Here is an 18341-nt window from a genome sequence, read left to right as displayed (position 1 = left end):
GAGCAGCGGAGTTAATAAATGCTTGGATAATGAGGGCAGAGGGGAGAGCTCGGCCGCCTCTCCCGGGGCCGGGGGGGCAAAGATTAATCCACGCTGAGTGGCATCCACCGCCTCCCCACCCGGCCCCGTGCCCTCCCCTGCTCTGCCCCCGGCCACCCCTCACCCTCCAGCTGGCACAGGGGCCGTTTGGGGGGTGATTGGTGCCAATATGGCCACTGTGAGGTGTGATGGGACCCCCCCCCAGGTCTGCCCACCCAGGAGTGGGGCTAATTTTAGCCCGGCGTTAATGATTCTGCTCATTTAGAAATCTATTTTAAGGGTCCTGACATCAGCAGTTGTTGTTTTTGGAGATGGAGAGCCCTGGAGCACGTGGTTGGGACAGCCGGGGATTGGGGGGATGGGTACCCCAATGGGGTGTGGGGTGCATTGTGTCATGCCCATATCCAAACCACCCCCCCCCCCCCGGTCCTATAGAACTAATGTGCTTTTGGGTGCAGTGTTGGAGACCTGGGGGTACAATGAGGAGGATTTGAAGGTGAGCTTTTGGAGATGAGGGTGTACAGTGCGGGGGGCCCAGGGGTGCAGCAGGGAAGATTTGAAGGGGCTGTAGTGGGGATTTGGGTGTGAAGTGGTGCACAGTGATGCTGAGGATTTGGGGTTGCAGTGATGGAGTTGCAAGGGTAAGGACTGGGATGTGCAATGAAGGGGGGGTGGGAGGGATGGGGCTACAGTGGGGAGCAATGGTGCCCACTGGGAGTGCAATGGTGGGGATTTAGGGATGCAGGGGTGGTATTTGGGGGCGCAGTGATGGGGATTTGCAGTTGCATTGCTAAGGGTTGAGGCACGCAGCAGGGGTACTGTGGGGTCGCAGTATGGGATGCAGCAGCACCGCTTTGCCACGGGGCTGCCTCCTGATACCCACACCCCTGCATCCATCCCTCCCATCACGCTGAGCCCCCCCTCCCTGCTCCATTATCAGCACGGGCACGGCGTGCCGGATCAGTGGGGCCATGTGACGCCGGCGGCAGCTGGTGGCCCCGTGGCAGCTTGTTTGCTGCAGGCGAGCAGCCCGGGCGCACTCGCTTTGTTCCATAAGCTGCAGCCCCGCCACCACGAGCTGCGCACTGTGAGCACACGGGGAGCTCCGGGGGGGTCCGCGCCCCACTGGGGGCTCCTCACTTTTACATGAGCTTGAAGGGGGAGGGTTTAATGGGGGTGAAAGGGAAGTTTGTTGCTTTTCCGCTTCTGGATGGGGAGGTCTTGGAGCCAAACTGTAAGTGGGGGAGGGGGGTGGGGGGCTGCGCATCCCGGTGCTGTGCCCACCCCGTGCCAACCTCTCGGTGCCGCTGACCCGTGCTGCTCTTGTTTGCAGGCATGAGCCATGAGTCGAAGTCGCCTTCCTTAGGAATGCTCTCCACCGCCACTCGCACCACCGCCACCGTCAGCCCCCTGACCCCCTCCCCTCTCAATGGCTCCATCGTCCCCAATGGCAGCCCAGCAGCCAGCAGCACTTTGTCCGTCCAGGCAGCGCCGTCCTCCAGCTTCGCCGCCGCCCTGCGCAAGCTCGCCAAGCAAGCTGAGGAGCCCAGAGGTACATATGGGGCTGGGTGGGATGGGAATGGAGGGGAACAACCCTTGGGTTGCCTCAAGATGCAGCACTGCCACCCCCGTGTCCCCATGGCACCGCGGGTGCCCCGAGCCGCAGGATGGTGTTTTCTCACTCATGTCTTTTCTCAACGCCGTGTCTCGAGGGGCCAGTTTAGAAATTCAATTCAGCTGGAGTAATCCAAATGCCATATCATTCGCCATACCCCGAGAGAAAGTCTGGGGAGAGCACAGCACGGAGCTCGTCCTCGCCCCCTCCCTCCCCTGCTCCCTCCCCTCTGTGAATCTCATTTATCCGGAGGCTCCTCGGATGTGTTCTTTCTGCAGCCCTGCTACATAACAAACCCATGCTGCAGCCCGGTGCTTTAACCAGGAGCCCTGTGGCGTGGTATAGGGCAGGGAGGGGTGTGTGGTGCCCGGGGACACTGGGTACCCCCACCCCTGTCACCCCACAGCACCCCACTCCTCCACCATCCTGCCCTGGTGCCACTATGGGGCAGGGCTGCAGCTTTCAAGGGGATTGTACGTGGGGGTTTCAGAGCTGCTTTGCAAACACAGAGTGTTCCTTCTCGATATTTGCCCCACTGGGTGCTCCTTATCATAACCCAGATCCTTGGCAAGAACCTTTTCACAAGCATTATTTGCAAGACCCATGGCACAGCGCATTACAGACAGCTCAGCCCATTCAAAGCAATGTTTTTTGCCTGGTTCCTTGGGGTTTCCTTTGCCAGCTTGCCCTCTCCTCCCCCCTGCAGTGCTCTCCCTGTGCAGCCTTACCCAAATTCCTGCCCCAGCAATGCTGTCTCATGCTGAGCTGCCGCATTCCCTTCAGATTTCCCCTCCCTCTGCTGGGCTGTGTGGAACTGCTGCACAGTTTGCTCACAGAACTCATCTCCTTCCCCTCTCTGGGTACCTGAGTACTTCATTCCAGGGGTTCCCATATGTGTGGGCTGCAGTGCAGTGCCAGGTATTGCTCCATACTGTGGTTTTCCTCCTGAGAAGCCGATCCTCGTCCCATTTCCCATCCCACAGAGCTGGGACGATGCTTGGCCGTGGCACATTGTGGATGGGGCGATGCCTTGTGAGGGCTCTTCTATGTGTAGGGACACATAGGGATGCATGGAGATGCACAGGGGCACACTTCCATCCCAAACAGGTCTCAATGGAAGGGGCCATGGATGGGGTCCTCATTGCTTCAGGGCTGAGTCCATCCCCATAGGATGAAACAAGTCACAAAGAACCCCAAAGCTCAGGGGCTGCCCAGGGCATCCAGGCTCACCCCTGCCCAACTTCTGCCTGCAGGGTAGATTTTTCTTCCCCCCTTTGCTTTCTTCTTTTCCCTCCTCCTTCAGGGTCTCAGCTGTTAATTACATTTGCCTGTCAGCCCCAGCTGCTAATCTGCTATCGCCGAGCGGAAAGCAGGAGGTCAGAAAACAAAGGTGACACCATCACACTGTGCCTCTTGTCATCTCCAATCCAGATTAGTTTCATTGACTAACTCCTGGCTGAATACCGCCAGTTAATTATAACGATCACAAACCCTCCCGTTTAAAGCCACACAGCGAGAATTAAGGTTCTGAAGTAAGACTTTAGCTTCATTAATTGCCGGGCTCATTGTGATGGTATTGATTGTTAACGCTATCGCATGGTGAGTAATGGCTTCCCAGCTCAGAGGGGATTAGGCTGCTAATTGTTGTTGGCCTTGCGCTGACAAGATAGACTTCAGTGGGTGTCAAATCCGTATCGGTGCCTCTTTTGTGGCGGGCAGCCTTTCTCTCCCCCAGCCTCACAGCTCTTGAAATGAAAGCGATTCGGAGCAACAAGGGAATCATTAATAAGGTGGTGTGGCCAGAGTGTTGCCGAGCTCATCCCGCTGCCCTGCCGAGCATCCTTCGGGATGCAGCTGGGACATCCCTGCTCCCTCTACATCCCGGTGCTGGGCTGCGTTTGGAAGTGGATGGGGATGTGTGCAGGGTGAGGAGCTGCTCTACGTGTTCAAGGCCGCCAGCTTGTGCGCTCACAAGGCCAGCAGACGGTTTGCACACCCAAGGGAGCTGGCTGGCACGTGCAAGGCTACAGCATCCGTGCCTGGCCTCTCTGTAGTGGCTTTGGGCACCCCAGGCTTTGGCCAATGGCCATTTTGCTGCATTTTGGCTCCTGCACCCGGAGCTGGTCCTCGCCTTGGGGATGTGTGTGCAGGCAATTTGCAGCCGAGCACATGCTGGGCTCCTCCTGCCCCACTTAGCTTGGAATTTGTATTGCTGCTCCAGCTCTGCTTTTCTCCACGCGTTGCACTCTCCGCCTTTAATTCCATTTCAGAGGGTTTTATTTTTCCCTTGCAAATACTGCCAGCATCCCCGGGGTGGGTATAATTTCAAATACGGATGTATTATGCAAATTGAACCAAAGCTTTGCCCAAGGGTTACCGGGAGCAGCTCAATGCATCCTCACACCCGCGTCTGGGAGCAGCCCTGGCTGGCCCTGCTTGGCACTGGGGCATGGGCTCAGCCCTGGGGGTGATGCTCACCTTTGGCCCCCGGGCTTTGAGCTGTGTTTATGGGAGCAGTGAGCGGGGTTTGACCTTCCCTCTCCCTGTGGCTCAGCTGGGTTTGCAGAGGGATGGAAATGAGCCCCTGGATACAAGCTGAGCCCCATCACTACAGAGGATGGGTCTCTATGGGCATGGGGGTGGCTTCACCTGCTGCTGCCCCCCAGGCCTATGGAAGGGGGAGGTGGTTGGCCCTTCTAACAGCTGCTTCTCTCCTGTTGTGTCCATTTCCCAGGCTCCTCAATAAGCAGCGAGTCGTCGCCCGTCTCCTCACCAGCCACCAACCACAGCTCACCCGCCAGCACGCCCAAACGTGGCCCTATGGGCCCCATCATTGTGCCCCCGGGGGGGCACAGCGTGCCCAGCACGCCGCCCGTCGTCACCATCGCCCCCACCAAGACGGTCAACGGGGTCTGGAGGAGCGAGGGCAGGCAGGTAAGGATGGGGATCCCATCCCCAACAGGGACACCGAGGTTCTGAGCGGAGGGTGTGCCATTGCCATGGGCTGTGCTGATAGTGTGAGGGCCGTTTGTTTGTGCCAACCGTGATAACAGTGCCGGGAGCCGCTCCCCATCGTGGTGCCAGCCGTCACTGTGCCCCTTTTGTCCCCTCTGCCATGTCCCCAGGCTGCCATCCGGAGAGAAGTGAGGAGGTAGTGGAGGGTGGGGGGGGACGACGCGCCGGCTAATTAAGAAGCATCGTTAGTTCTTCTCCTTTCCACTCGCATGTTGCAAGCAGATTCCCGGGGGGATTATGCCACTTGGAAGGACTAATTAAACCACAAAGCGGAGAGGCGAGGGGAAGGGATGAGAAATACTGGATGTGGGGAGGAACAAAACCAAACCCCTGGGTACACGGAGGGGCTCAGGGTACCCGAGTGCTGCCCTCCCCACCGAGCCCCCCCTGCACGCCATCCTGCTGCTCCTCAGTGACCCCAGTGGAATATAGGTTAACTGAGCGTGCTTTATTGTCTGCCAGAGCTGTGCTTGCAGCGTGACGCCCGGAGCTGGGGGAGGTAATTAGAGCGCAGCCTCACACGCACCGTGCTCAGCACAGGCTGTGGGGGGATGGCCTTTGTGCCGCCTGCGGTGACCTTGGGACCGTCCCCTATGGCTGCCTGGGGTCCTGCAGCCTGCCCTGGGGTCCTGCAGCCTGCACTGCCATTCCTTTGATTGGAGGAACAATCTGTTTCTCGCTGCTAGGGCTCATCCCTCCATCACTGGCTCAGCCCCTGGAATGGGGACGCTGCCGCCAGGTGACCCCAGGGTGCCTCCCAAGCTGGGGGTCAGTGTGTGTGACCTTCATCCTGGATGGAAATTCACCGCCTGACTGATGAGGCAGTGGGATGGGGTGCTGCCATTGGCTCCCCTGAGGGCTGGCCCTGCGTTTTATGGCTGCTATCAAAGGGCCGCTGCCGGATTTACACCGGCTGTGCTGCTCCGGGCGCCGTAGGTGTCTGCATCCTCCGAGTGATTAATGGCTCTGGAGAACAAAGCTGCCTGTAAATCTGCAGGCAGGTACGGTGTGTCCTGCTGTCAGACCATCCCCAGTTTCAACACCGCCCCTCTCCAGCTGGGTGACCCCCATTCAGCCCTTCAGCCCCATCCTTTAACAGTGTCAAAGCAGGGATGTTCTCCACCATCCCCTAACATCCAACTCTGCTTTTCTGCCCCTCTGCCTTCCAGCAAGAAGCAGGGTCACGAGGCAGCAGCAGCAGCAGCCGCGAGCGGCTCATCTCTGAGCCCCCTCTGACACAGGAGAAAGCAGGGGGTCCCACGGTCCCAACGCACCTCCTGGGCACTCCATACTCTTTTGGGCTGCCCCCCAGCTCCGTGGTCCAGGACTCTCGCTTCCCACCTCTCAAGTGAGTTCAGTGTCAGGGGGAGATGTGGAGTGTGGGATGCAGGGCTGTGGGTATGCGAGGTGTGGGATGATGGGATGGTGCTGGGTGTGGGCTTTGGGATGAGGTGGGATGATATGGGATGAAGGGTGTGGGATACAAGATGTGGGGTGCAGGATGGAAGATGATGTAAGATATGAGAAGATGATGTGGGGTATGGGAAGATGCAGGACACGGGTGCCTCTCACGTAGGGTTGACATCACCCTGATGCTCACCATCACCTCTCCCCACCAGCCTGCAGCGTCCCGTGCACCATGTGGTGCCACCCAGTGCTGTCACCGAGGATTACCTGCGTAGCTTCCGGCCCTACCACACAGCTGAGGATCTCCGCATGTCCTCGCTGCCACCTCTTGGCTTGGACCCGGCTGCGGCCGCCGCGTATTACCACCCCAGCTACCTGACACACCACCCCTTCCCTCACCCTGCCTTCAGGTGGGCACCCACCCTTACCAGCAGGGATGCTGCTGGGGGATGACCCCGAGGGCTGTGCTGCAAGCTGCAACAACCCTCCAGGATAGGATTTCTCCCTTTTTGGGGGTTTTACACCCCGCTGAGCACCCCTGTCTCTCCAGGATGGACGACTCCTACTGCCTCTCAGCACTGCGGTCCCCCTTCTACCCACTGCCGGCCCCAGGCTCGCTGCCCCCCCTGCACCCCTCAGCCATGCACCTGCACCTGTCAGGTGTGCGTTACCCTGCTGAGCTCTCACACTCCGCACTCTCCGCCCTGCAGTCTGAGCGCATCTCCAGCCTGGCTGCTGAGAGGTGAGTGCTGATGGGGGTGGCTGCTGTGTGGGGTGGTGATGGGGGGGGCTATGGGAGGCTAATGGGCACCTGATGGGGGTGTTTTCCTTTGGTTCTCTTCTGCAGGTTGCAAATGGACGAGGAGCTGCGGCAGAGGGAAAGGGAGCGGGAGAGGGAACGGGAGAAGGAGCGGGAGAGGGAAGCGGACAGGGAAAGGGAGAAGGAACGTGAACGGGAACGAGAACGTGAGAAGGAGCTGGAGAGGGAGCGTGAGAAGGAGCGCGAGCGGGAGCTGGAGAGGCAGCGGGAGCGTGCCCGGGAGAAGGAGCTGAGCATGGTGAAAGCCATGGAGAGCCCCTTCCTGCCTGTGGCCGAGCTGCATGCGCTGCGGGGGCACCCGGCTGAGGAGCGCAGCAAGCTGCCGGAGCCCAGCAGAGCAGGTAACATCCCTGCGGGTGGCACTGAGGCTGGTCCCCATTCCCCTCCAGATGGTAAAGCTGTGGGGGGGTCGGGTCCCAGAGCCTGTCTCTCTGGCTGCCAGCTCGCAGTGCCAGGAGCCCAGCTGCTGTGGTGCAGTCAGCAGGGCCACTGCGGAGCATTGGGGCTCTTGGAGAGGTGTTTGTGCCATCTGACTTCACCCCAGCACACCAAGCAGCTGGGCTGGCAGCAGGCAGGGGAGCAGGGGCTGTGGGCTGCCACCCCATGGCGATGCTGGGCGACCCTCTTCCACGCACAGCTGGGGTTCAGCCTGCACCCCACCAACCCTCTGTCTCCTCTTTTTTATTCCCCAGAGAAACTGAAGGACTCAGTGCTGCCGACGCCAAAGCCCCTCCAGCACCCGCTGCACCCACCGCCTGCCTCACACCACCCCGTGCCCAGCCTCATCCCCAACCACAACGTCTTCCCTCTGCCTGGCAGCAGCGCGGCCACGGCGCTGCTCATCCACCGCACCAACGAGGAGGAGAAATGGTTGGCCCGGCAGCGCCGCCTGCGCCAGGAGAAGGAGGACCGCCAGTCCCAGGTGTCGGAGTTCCGCCAGCAGGTGCTGGAGCAGCACCTCGACATGGGGCGCACCCCGAGCCAGCCTGAGCCCGAGCACCGACCTGACAACCCCAGGTAGGGCTGCACACCCCAAGTGGGTTTATCCTCTCTGCCAGGATGCAGGATGCCCCTTTCCATGCTCCCTCTGCCCATTTTCCTGCTGGTTTCATAGGATTTTCCCATCTCGCTGCCATTTTCGCCACCCTGCGAGCTGGCTCTGAGCAGGACGAGCTCCCCCCAAGCTCAGCCTTCATGCTTTCCCCCCCTGCACCAGGCGAGCTGTGTGTCCGGTGCCAGCAGGTCCCCGCCGTGCTGTGCCAGCCGGGCCGGCTGTGCTGGCAGCGCCGTGCGGTGCCACTGCCTGACATCTGCGCGGCAGCAGGCGGTGAGCCCGGGAGGTGGCTGGGGGCCAACGGCGAGCAGCCAGGTGCTGCCGAGGCAGCGACATCGCTAATTGCAGCTTCCCCTGTGCAGCCTGAAAGCTGCTTCTCTGATAGAGGGGATGCGCAGTAGGATGAGGCGAGGGGGGCAGCCCGTGCCCACAGCTCTGCATTGACGCGGGTTTTCTCGCTCTGTTGCTGAGCGCTCTGGTGGTGTGGGCTTATCCAGTCGGCTCTGCTGCCGGCTCCCATTGTTATTTTTGGATATCAAGGGGATTAGCGCGGCTAATCGAGTATAACAAGGAGCGGATTGCGGGGCGGCACAATGGCAAGTGCCTGCTGCAGCCGCCCGCCCCCATCCACACATCCCTCCCCAAAGCAGGGAGGAGACATCAAGGTCACCCTGAGCACAGCAGTGAGTGTGTGGGGGGGTGTTCTTACAGCCTCATCTCCCTCCTATCCCATCTCCATCTTCATCCCATCCTCATCTCATTCCTACTCCTATCCCAGTCCCTTACTCAGCATCCTGCCCAGCCCCTTGTAAGTGCTGCCAGAGACCCCCAGATGGTGGGGAGGGATGGGGACAGGGACCCTGCTCTCCACTGGGGCAGGTGATGCCCTCAGCCCGCAGTGCTGGTGCCTGCAGGAGCTCTCCATAGAGCGATGGCAGCTGTGACCCGACTGGCAGCACTGAGCCCTCCCTGCTCTGCTGCACAGAGGTCTGGAGCGCTCGAGTGGAAAAGCGTTAAACGCTCCTCTCCGGAGCATGAAATATTTATCCTGCTAACAGGTTTGCTCCTTCCCTGGGTGTTTAGGGAAGGTTTCACTGTAGTGTCACTCTGTGTGCAGTGAGAGCCTGTGCCATCCCGGTCCCACAGAGGGGTCCCCTGCCCTGTATCCCGTTCCCAACCCTCCCCCCTCCACCACGTGCATCCAACAGATCATTTCTCCATAGATCCAGCTTGCAGAGAGGATTTGCTTCTCCTCTCCATCCCTCTCCTCTCCTCTCCTTCCTGCAGGTCGGGACCAAGCCGCCACGAGCCGAGCATCCGCGAGCCGGGGCAGCACTTTGGTGGTCCACCACCACTCATCTCCCCCAAACCCCAGCACCACCCCATTGCCACATCCCTCTGGAACCCCGTCTCCCTGATGGACAGCCCCTCGGAGCCCCCCCGGCGCCTCCCTGAGCCTCACATCCTCCACGGCCACCCGGCCCCCTTCGAGCCCAGCCGGCAGGGCATCCCGCTGGTGAAGGTGGAGAGAGTCTTCTGCCCCGAGAAGCTGGAAGACAGCTCAAGGAAAAGGGATGCGCTGGACAAATACCCCGTGCCACGGGAACCCAGCACTGCAGAGCACACAGGCTTCACCCACACACCATTCCTGGCCGAGCTGGAGAAATCCACGCAAAGCATCCTGAGCCAGCAGAGACCCCCAGCCACCCCTTTTGGGGAGGTGACCAAGCCCAGCTCGCCCTACAGACCCCCCCAGCCCCGCACGCAGGACCCCATGTACATCTACGACGAGTTTGTGCAGCAGCACCGCAGGCTGGTCAGCAAACTGGACCTGGAGGAGCGACGACGACGGGAGGCCCGGGAGAAAGGTGAGGAGGGGGTTTGGGACCCCCCACCAGGACCCCAATGGGGGAGGCCAGGAGGGGGCTCCCCAGTGATGCCATCAGCTCAACCCGCAGGCATTCGATGCAAGTGCTCCCGAAAGCCAAATCAGAGCGGCTTGGTAAATCCTCCGCTCTAGACATGCCCAATTAATAAATGATGAACTGAGGCTAATAAGCTGGCTTTAAATATTAATAGGGCCGTGCGAGCGGGGATGTGAACAGCAGCGAGGAGGAGATGGAGCGAGGTGTGGGGGCAGCACTGCCATCCCCCCTTGTGCCCCATTAACCTGCTGAGCCCGGTGCTCCCCATCAAGGCAGGCAGTGGTGTCCCCAGTGTCCTTGGCACAAGGTGCTCCTGGGCTGTGTCCCTCCCTGGTGCCCCAGCAGCAAAGGGAAGAGTCAGCCCTCCCACTACAAGCAGCCCACAGAGCCATAATTCTTCCAGTCCCCCTGCAAAGCCATCCCAAAACAGAGCTGAGCTGGGATGCTGTGGTGAGCATCCCCACCCAGCAGAATCCCAACCATTCCTGGGGTCCCAGCAGCTTCCCAGGGTCCCAGCAGTATATATGGGGGGGTCCCAGCATGGCCCCCCTTGGCTGATATCAGCTTCTCCCCATCCCCAGGTTATTACTACGACCTGGATGACTCCTGTGATGACAGCGACGAGGAGGAGGTGCGGGCACATCTCCGCTGTGTGGCCGAGCAGCCCCCGCTGAAGCTGGACACATCCTCTGAGGTAAATGGGCACAGCACTCGGCTGGATGTGGGGCTGAAGTGGGACTGGGGATGGAAATGGCAATGGCAATGGGGTTGAGGATGGTGACGGGATGGAGATAGAGCTGAGGTTGAAGGTGGAGATGGGGATGGAGATAGGAATGGAAATGGACATGGGATGGGGATGGGAACAGGGATGGGAACAGGTGCTGTGCTGCTGTGGGGCTGACCCAGCTCTGCTCTCCCCTCACGCCCCAGAAGCTGGAGTTCCTGCAGCTCTTCGGCCTCACCACGCAGCAGCAGAAGGAGGAATTACTGAGCCAGAAGCGGCGCAAACGCCGGCGGATGCTGCGGGAGCGCAGCCCCTCTCCACCCACGGTGCAGAACAAGCGCCGCACGCCATCCCCACGCCTCCCCCTCTCCACCCGCTACAGCCCCGACGAGATGAACAACAGCCCCAACTTCGAGGAGAAGAAACGCTTCCTCACCATCTTCAACCTCACGCACATCAGCGCCGAAAAGAGGAAAGGTAACGCCATGCCCCGTGCTGGGGTGGGGGTCCCCGTCCCCGTGCCGCGGGGCTGCCTGGTGCCCGGCTGAGCAGAGGCTACACTAAACCTCAGCTTCCCATGCGGCAGACAAGGAGAAGCTGGTGGAGATGCTGCAGGCCATGAAGCAGAAGCCCACGCCGGCTGCTGTGGTGGTGAAGAGCTCTCCGCAGGACAGCCCCATTGGCCCCAATGCTGGTAAGCTCCTCCATTCCACTTTCCCTATTCACCTCCTGTGCCCAATTGGGCACCACTGTGCCAACACTTCTCCTTATCTACCCCAAGAGCCACCGCTGCTGCTGGACCCCGATAAGCCTGTGGGTATTGTCACCTCCGTGCCTGAGGTGCAGAAGCCATCGGAGCCGGGCAGAGTGGAGCCTCTGAGAGCTGCAGAGCTGCCCAGGGTGAAGGAACCAGCTGAGAAGCCCCGGTTGAGCGATGGGCACACGGGGAAGAAGGCACTGAGCATCCTCAGCTACGTCAGGGGCCCTCTGCCCAAGGACATCCCTGTGCCGCTGTCCCACAGCATGAATGGCAAAAGCAAACCTTGGGAGCCCTTCATTGCTGAGGAGTTTGCCCACCAGTTCCACGAGTCCGTGCTGCAGTCCACACAGAAGGCGTTGCAAAAGCACAAAGGTACCGAGCCGGGGCAGGGACCCCATGGGGATATAGGGAGGAAATCTGTGGGTTGGCACTGTGGGAAAAGGCATTTGTTAACCCCAGTCCCAGGGAATCCCTGGGAAGGATGATGGAGAGGCAAAAATGTGCTGGGAAAACACAGCACAGGCAGCAAAACTCATTTGTGGGGCTGAGAAAAGTCAGCAGGGAAGGGGGGCTGACACTCTGTGCCTGCAGGGGGGACGGCGGAGCAGAACCACAAACTGGACGCCTCCATCCACTACAACATCCCTGAGCTTCAGGCCTCCAGCCGCCCTCCTGCCCCACATAATGGCACGGCTGAAGGGCACAGGGCACTCGCCCCACCGCTGCCACGGGACCGCCGTGACTCGGCCTCTGAGGATGAGGAGGAGGAAGATGAGGAGGAAGATGAAGAGGAGTGCCCCAGGCCCAAGTGGCAAGGGATCGAGGCAATTTTTGAAGCTTACCAAGAACATATAGAAGGTAAGGACTGGGGAATGGGGCTTGGTGGGGTGTTAGCCACAGGGCCATGTCACCAAGCATCACGTCATGCCCTGCTGCCCCCAGGCTTTGACAGCCAGACCTTTCCCACCCTGCTGGCAAAGGGAGGAGGTTTTGTCCTGGGGCTGGCAGGGAGTGATGGCTTTCAGATGCTCACCCCATCCCTGTGCATTGCAGAACAAAACCTGGAGCGCCAAGTGCTGCAGACACAGTGCCGGCGGCTGGAGGCCCAGCACTACAGCCTGAGCCTGACAGCAGAGCAGCTTTCGCACAGCATGGCGGTGAGTGGGGCTTCTGGGGGGGCACCTGGACTCCGTATGGCACCCTGGCCTCCCAGAGAGGCACCCATCCTTCTGCAGGGTCCCCATTGTCCTCTAAGGTCCCCATCCTCCTGCAATACCCCCATCCTCTTGCATTAACCCCAAATCCTCCCTCCTGCAGCTCCCCATTCTTTTCAGTCTCCCCCATCCTCCTGCAGCACCCCCAAATCTTCACTCACTGCCCCCATCCCCTGCAACCTTCCCATTCTCTTGCACTGTCCCCATTGTCCTACAAACACCCCCATCCTCTGTAGTGCCTGATCCTCCTGCAACGGCCCCATACGCCTGCAGTGTCCCCATCCCCCTTCAATCCCCCCTATTCTCCTCCAATGGTCCCAGTCCTCATGCAGTCTCCCCATTATCCCCAGCCTTCTGCAATGTCCCCATCCTCCCCTAAGGTCCTCATTCTCCCCTAACATCCCCATCCTCCCCTAACGTCCCCAAATGTCCCCATCCTCCCCTAATGTCCCGATCCTCCTTAAGGTCCCCATCCTTCCTTAAGGTCCCCATCCTCCCCTAATGTCCCCATCTTTCCCTAACATCCCCATCCTCCCCTTAAGGTCCTCATTGTCCCCTAATATCCCCATCATCCCTTAAGGTTCCCATCCTCCCCTAATGTCCCCATCCTCCCCTAACGTCCCCAAATGTCCCCATCCTCCCCTAATGTTCCCATCCTCTTTTAGGTCCCCATCCTCCCTTAAGGTCCCCATCCTCCCTTAACATCCCCATCCTCCCCTAATGTCCCCTCCTCCCCTAATGTTCCCCTAAGGTCCCCATCCTCCTGCAGTTCCCCATTCCCCTCTATGTTCATCCCATCTATGTCCATCCCACCCCCTGCACCTCCCTGACCGTGTTCCCTTTTCTTTCCTCCCTACAGGAATTAAGGACCCAGAAGCAAAAGATCGTCTCAGAACGAGAGCGACTGCAAGCGGAGCTGGATCACCTGCGGAAGTGCCTTGCCTTGCCTGCAATGCAGTGGTCTAGGGGTTATTTCAAGGGGTATCCCAGGTGACGCTCCTTGGGCCGGGCCGAACATAATAGTCTAGAAATAATAATAATCTATTTTATTACCTTGAATATTTAATATTTTTCACTGGGGAGGTTTGAAGCTAAAAAAGAAAAAAAAAAAAAAAAAAGAAAAAAAAACGAAGAAGAAGAAAAAAAAAATAGAAGGAAAAAAAAAAAGAATAATAATAATAATAATAAATAATAATAATAATAAAAAAGAAAACGAAACAGAGAATGTGCCATGCATGAAGCAAAGGGCGGCAGGAAGGGGGGGGGGAGGAAGGAGGGGAAGGGGGGGGCTCTGACCTTGTGTCCTCCCCCCACCCTTCTGCCCCCCTCCCCACCCCCCCCAACACACACACACACTTTATATCGCTCATTTCTTGTTTTCTAAGTCCTGATGAAAGACTCCACCGCCCACAACACTAAGGCTGGAGGAGCCCTGCAGGGGGAGGGGGGCACCCCTTCCTTCTCATCCCACCCCCCACTTCCCATCACCCCCCCACCCCCCCCCAGCTTTGGGCTCCCCCAGCACCGCACTCGGCTATAACCAATAAAGTCCATGAACCCCTTGGAGCAGCGCTTCGTTCCTGGGGGGCACAGAGGGGGGAGAAGGGGTGGGGAGGGTCCCATCTTAATGGGGGCCGTGGGGTGATGGTTTGGCAATGGAGGAAATAAATCAACCCCGGGGGGGCTTCAGCCTTGTTCCTGTGTACATAAATTAAAAGAGAAAACGGTTTTGTATGTTTTTTTTTTCTATTGCTTTAATTATTGTTGTTATAAAGGAAAACAAAGCTTGCCTTTTTTTTTTTTTAAACTATGGTTCTGCTTTATGTTTTTTGCCCCCCCACCCTCCTTTTTATTTGGTTTTTATTCCTCCTCTTCATGTTTATAGCAGCCCCCCCCCCTTCACTTATGCAATGGGGCAGCCATAAGCATTGCATAGTGATGAGTGCTGGGGAGTCACTACTTATAGGGCAGCATGGGGAGCAGCCCCAAATCCCCCCCCTAAGATAATGAGAGCACATTGGTGGGCACAGGGCTGTGCTCCCAGGGGAAGCTGTTCCTTGTTTGCCACCAGATAAGCTCAAAGGAAAAGGTGACCTCTGCCTTCAGCTCCTTGTGTTCTCACTGCTCTCCTTCCTTGCGTGCAGGAGGGAGGATAGGGATGGAAAATGGTTGGCCATTCACAGCCCTCGTGGCTGCAGCTGCTGCAGCTTTGCTTCTATGCTGAGATCCACCCCCCCCCCCTTTCCTTCCCATGCCAGCCTGTAATATCAAGGTTCCATTTGCACATCCCCTTGGGCAGGAGCTGGATCAGCTTTGCCATCCCCTTTTGGGGTCCTTATCCCCCTCCCTGTCCCTCTCGGGGTCCTGCTCAACCAGCTGGTGGTCACCCAGGTGCTGGGATGTTTAATAGCACCGACCAGCCTGGCTCAGAGAGGGAAAAGCCATTTCCTTTTGTCCTTCTCCAAGGAGCAGATGGATGTGCCTCCCAGCGCTCTCCCTGCCGGCACAATCTTTCCCTGTTTGGAGGCTCTGAGTGAAGCACCGCCTTGAAATCCATTGCTTTCAAGCCAGTGTGTGGCCTGTGCTGCCCTCAGAAGTTCCCTCTATGAAGTACACCCACGCTCTGCAGGGCAGAGGGATCTGCCCGACATCATTAGCTGGATGCTGGCAAGACACCACCTGTATCCGCGAGCATCTTTGGCAGCAGCCTCTGAACCAAAGGGAGGTGAAGTGCTGCTAAGGGGAGGTGAGAGCTTCATGGAGCCCTGCAGCAGCTCCCTGCTCCCTCCCCAGGCTGTGTGGGAGCAGCAGGGGAAGCAGCTGCTGCCAAGGATGGGCTGCATGTAGATAACCCAACTCACAGGGTGCTGGGGGATGTGCACAGGGAGGTGGAGGTTGGCACAGTGGATGTACATACATGGAGGGCTGGTGTGGGCAGAAGAGCTCAGAAATCCTGGGACTCGGCGCTTCCCGAAGGCTGAAGGTTGGTCCGGAGTTTGTACATGTGATCCAAGGCTTGAGTAAGGAAAGTCCCAATGGTGTTGATCTCCATCAGCGTCAGGTTGTCCAGCTGGAAGAGAAAGCAGAGCCGTGTTGAAGGGAAGGCGAGGAGCCTGGCAGCATGATGACACCCAGAGGGACCAGCTAATAGAAGCCTACGACCAACCCAAGCTCTGTTCTCCCAATGCTGCTCCCCTGGGAGCCACCAGCAGCCCATCAAAAGAGGTTTCAACACGTGGCTTTAGCACCTGACATTGCCCAGTGCTCCCACATGCAGCTCTCATCAGCCTCCAACCCACCCACAGCAGCTGGGCTCCCCCCAGTGAAGCTGCCTGAGCTTTGCCCCCATCCCATCCCATCCCATCCCATCCCATCCCCATCCCCATCCCCATCCCATTAACCTTGGCATGGGCCTCCTGCTGCCTCACGAAGCTGTCTGCAGACAGCCTTAGTTTGGCCATCCGTGTGTCCCACGTGTCCTTCACCAGCGTCCGGATCTCGTCTGCTTTGGGGATGTTGTCAGAGGCGCTGGAGGAGAGAGAGGATCAGAACAGACTCGTATGTTATGTCAGTGGTGTAAGTAATGTTGGCAGCTCTTCAGCCCTCTGAGGCAGAAGCGGAGCAGTTTGCTGTATTAACCCCCCCCCCCCCTCCTCTCCTGCGACTTGATGTTAAAATCCATCCTGGTGCTTACAGGGCTGGGATTTTCAGGGTGGTTTATTTACCCAGGAATCCTCAGCTCCAATGCAATGTCTGCTTCTCACTTCAGTCCTTCTGCTCTGTAATTGCCCAGCTGGTACCAGGTACGAGCAGGGCCAATAACCGGCCCAGAACCACACACAGGAGGGGAACTGGAAGGACTAGAAGCACTGTCTGTGCTCTCGTGGTTCTATCAGGGTGTATTAAATTGAAGGGACTTGACGAGTCGTGCCGCATCCTCCCATTAAGGCAATTCAGTGCTGCCATAAGGACCTCGAGAGATGAGATCAATTCACACGGACAGAGCTGTCAGGGTTATTCTAGCGTGAGCCAAGAGCGTCGTCTCCAGAGGAGAAGCCAGTGCTTAAACGACCACCCCACTGTAATCAAGGGCTTCAAGTCAGGAGAGCCTGAGCTTAGAAAAATACCAGCCAGCACATTTTACAAGTGAAATGCCACAGCAGGCACGAGGTTAGACGAGGAATAACCCCGCTCTCTTGCTTCTCAAGCAGAGGAAAGAGGAGCTTTCCTCCTGAAGGAGAGCCAAGGAAGAAGCCTGGAGGGTTCAGGCTGCCGAACAGATTGCAGCCATGGAATGTGCTGTCTATAGTCCAGGCCTCTCCGCTCAGCTGCTGCTCAATAAAGCGGCACAGCCCCAATTATCAGGGCACGGAACAAGCCATCCCCAGTTACTGCAATGCAAAGTTACCATGAGAAAACGGCTGCGGTGAGAGATCTTGGCACGTTGTGAAATAAACCCCCATTAACTCTCCCTTTCCCACAGCCCTCTGGGGTTGCAGCCAAAAAAGCTGGATAAATTATCTATGCAAGCAACGTAGTCGGGTGGAAACTGTTCCGATGCATTTCCCACTTACTAGTTTAAGAGCAGCTTGGTGAGCTCCATGTAATAGGGGCTGGGCATCGGAGTGAAGGTGTCTTCTTTGCGTTCTTGGTCCCGGATTTCCTCCAGCTTTTCTATAACACAGATAGGGATGTCAGATGGTGGCAGACCCCCAGCTCCTGACCCACCTCTTCCAAATCTCTGACTCAAGCTGGTTTAAACATGGACAATATACAGCCAGGAGAAGGCTTTTATAATGAAGCCAAACACCCCTTACACCTAATGCCTGTCCTGGGCTCTAGGAGCAGCTTTGCCACAGCAGCTCTCAGCTCCCAAGGGAGGACAGATCCTCATCAGGGCCATAAAGCTGATTGATGACACTTGGCTCACCATGCTGGATCCACATCAGCTTGACCAAACCTTCAACACTTGCACTAATGAGTCACTGTGCCCTTGAATGAATAGAGCAGGACTGCTCCATTAAGGTCTTTTATCCCTCTACCAACCCCACTCCTGCCCACCAAAGGAGCAGGACTCAAACACCAGATTCAATTGGGAATCACTTCAATTAAGCTCCCCATTAATGGAGATAACCAGAGAGCTTCCCATGCGCCTTCTATACCCTCAGAACCTGCCGTCCTGTGTCCTTACCCACATCCATCCACTCTGGTGGGATCAGGCGACATTTCTGCCTCTGTTTCAGATTGATGGCCAACCAGACCGGCACTTCTACAGGCAAACCGGGGTTGAAAGGGCCCAGATCCCCCTGCAAAATCAATTAGAGATGAGAATAAAGGCACCCCCTTGTCCCCACACCCCCCATATCCCCTCAGCCCCCCCCCATTGCCGTTCTCCCCCCCTCTGACCCCGATCAGGTGCACTGTGTCCATGCTGAAGCTGGGTACGATGGTCACCAGCTCCTTCTCGGCCATAAACTCCGCTTCTGCCGGCTCCATTTTAATGGACCTTTAATAGGGTCCGGAACCGGCGCGCGCCCGCCAAACGCCCACGCTTCCTATTGGCTGCCGACCGACTAAGCCCCGCCCACACCACCCTGCTTCCCGCCATCTGGCTCGTTTTCGCGCCCTCCGCGTGTGGGCGGGACTCGGAGCAGCTCGGAGCGAGCTGATTGGTTGTTTCATTCACCCGTGGGTTTCTATTGGTTAACATACGGGGAGGTCCGTGTCGCTCGCCGTGCGACCAATCCCGATGCCTCCTGGGGTAGCGA

The 18341-nt window shown here is 58.1% G+C and overlaps 2 protein-coding genes across 5 annotated transcripts in view; one reads left to right on the top strand and one right to left on the bottom strand.

Moving 5' to 3' along the window:
- The window catches only part of GSE1 (Gse1 coiled-coil protein), a 78803-nt gene extending 65116 nt beyond the window's left edge, over window positions 1-13687 (top strand). The window contains exons 3-17 of one of the 2 annotated variants that reach the window (XM_015874196.2): window positions 1373-1591; window positions 4389-4588; window positions 5839-6017; window positions 6289-6486; window positions 6627-6818; window positions 6924-7237; window positions 7589-7913; window positions 9238-9818; window positions 10457-10569; window positions 10806-11076; window positions 11171-11293; window positions 11381-11731; window positions 11951-12217; window positions 12413-12516; window positions 13433-13687. In XM_015874196.2, the coding sequence (XP_015729682.1) occupies window positions 1373-1591; window positions 4389-4588; window positions 5839-6017; window positions 6289-6486; window positions 6627-6818; window positions 6924-7237; window positions 7589-7913; window positions 9238-9818; window positions 10457-10569; window positions 10806-11076; window positions 11171-11293; window positions 11381-11731; window positions 11951-12217; window positions 12413-12516; window positions 13433-13567 (3572 nt within the window). In that variant the 3' untranslated portion in view covers window positions 13568-13687. The remainder of the gene's footprint in view (window positions 1-1372; window positions 1592-4388; window positions 4589-5838; window positions 6018-6288; window positions 6487-6626; window positions 6819-6923; window positions 7238-7588; window positions 7914-9237; window positions 9819-10456; window positions 10570-10805; window positions 11077-11170; window positions 11294-11380; window positions 11732-11950; window positions 12218-12412; window positions 12517-13432) is intronic. The other variant, XM_015874198.2, reaches the window with a different exon arrangement.
- On the bottom strand, window positions 13625-18136 carry GINS2 (GINS complex subunit 2). 3 transcript variants are annotated; one of them, XM_015874200.2, is made up of 6 exons: window positions 17980-18136; window positions 17765-17879; window positions 17148-17247; window positions 15975-16101; window positions 15491-15643; window positions 13625-13664 (listed from the first exon to the last, which is right to left on the bottom strand). In XM_015874200.2, exons 1-5 carry the CDS (start codon window positions 18067-18069, stop codon window positions 15518-15520), a joined length of 558 nt encoding a protein of 185 aa, XP_015729686.1. In that variant the 5' UTR covers window positions 18070-18136; the 3' UTR covers window positions 13625-13664; window positions 15491-15517. The 3 variants fall into 3 exon arrangements, with proteins under 3 accessions (XP_015729686.1, XP_015729687.1, XP_015729685.1); XM_015874201.2 differs by lacking the exon at window positions 13625-13664 and adding an exon at window positions 14140-14271; XM_015874199.2 differs by lacking the exon at window positions 13625-13664 and having other exon boundaries at window positions 14349-15643; window positions 17980-18135.
- Window positions 18137-18341: the final 205 nt, after the last annotated feature.

This window comes from Coturnix japonica, chromosome 11, assembly GCF_001577835.2.
Source record: "Coturnix japonica isolate 7356 chromosome 11, Coturnix japonica 2.1, whole genome shotgun sequence".
Classification (NCBI taxonomy): Eukaryota; Metazoa; Chordata; class Aves; order Galliformes; family Phasianidae; genus Coturnix; species Coturnix japonica.
Note: the sequence above shows the minus strand (reverse complement) of the source record. Positions and strands in the feature narration are given on the sequence as shown.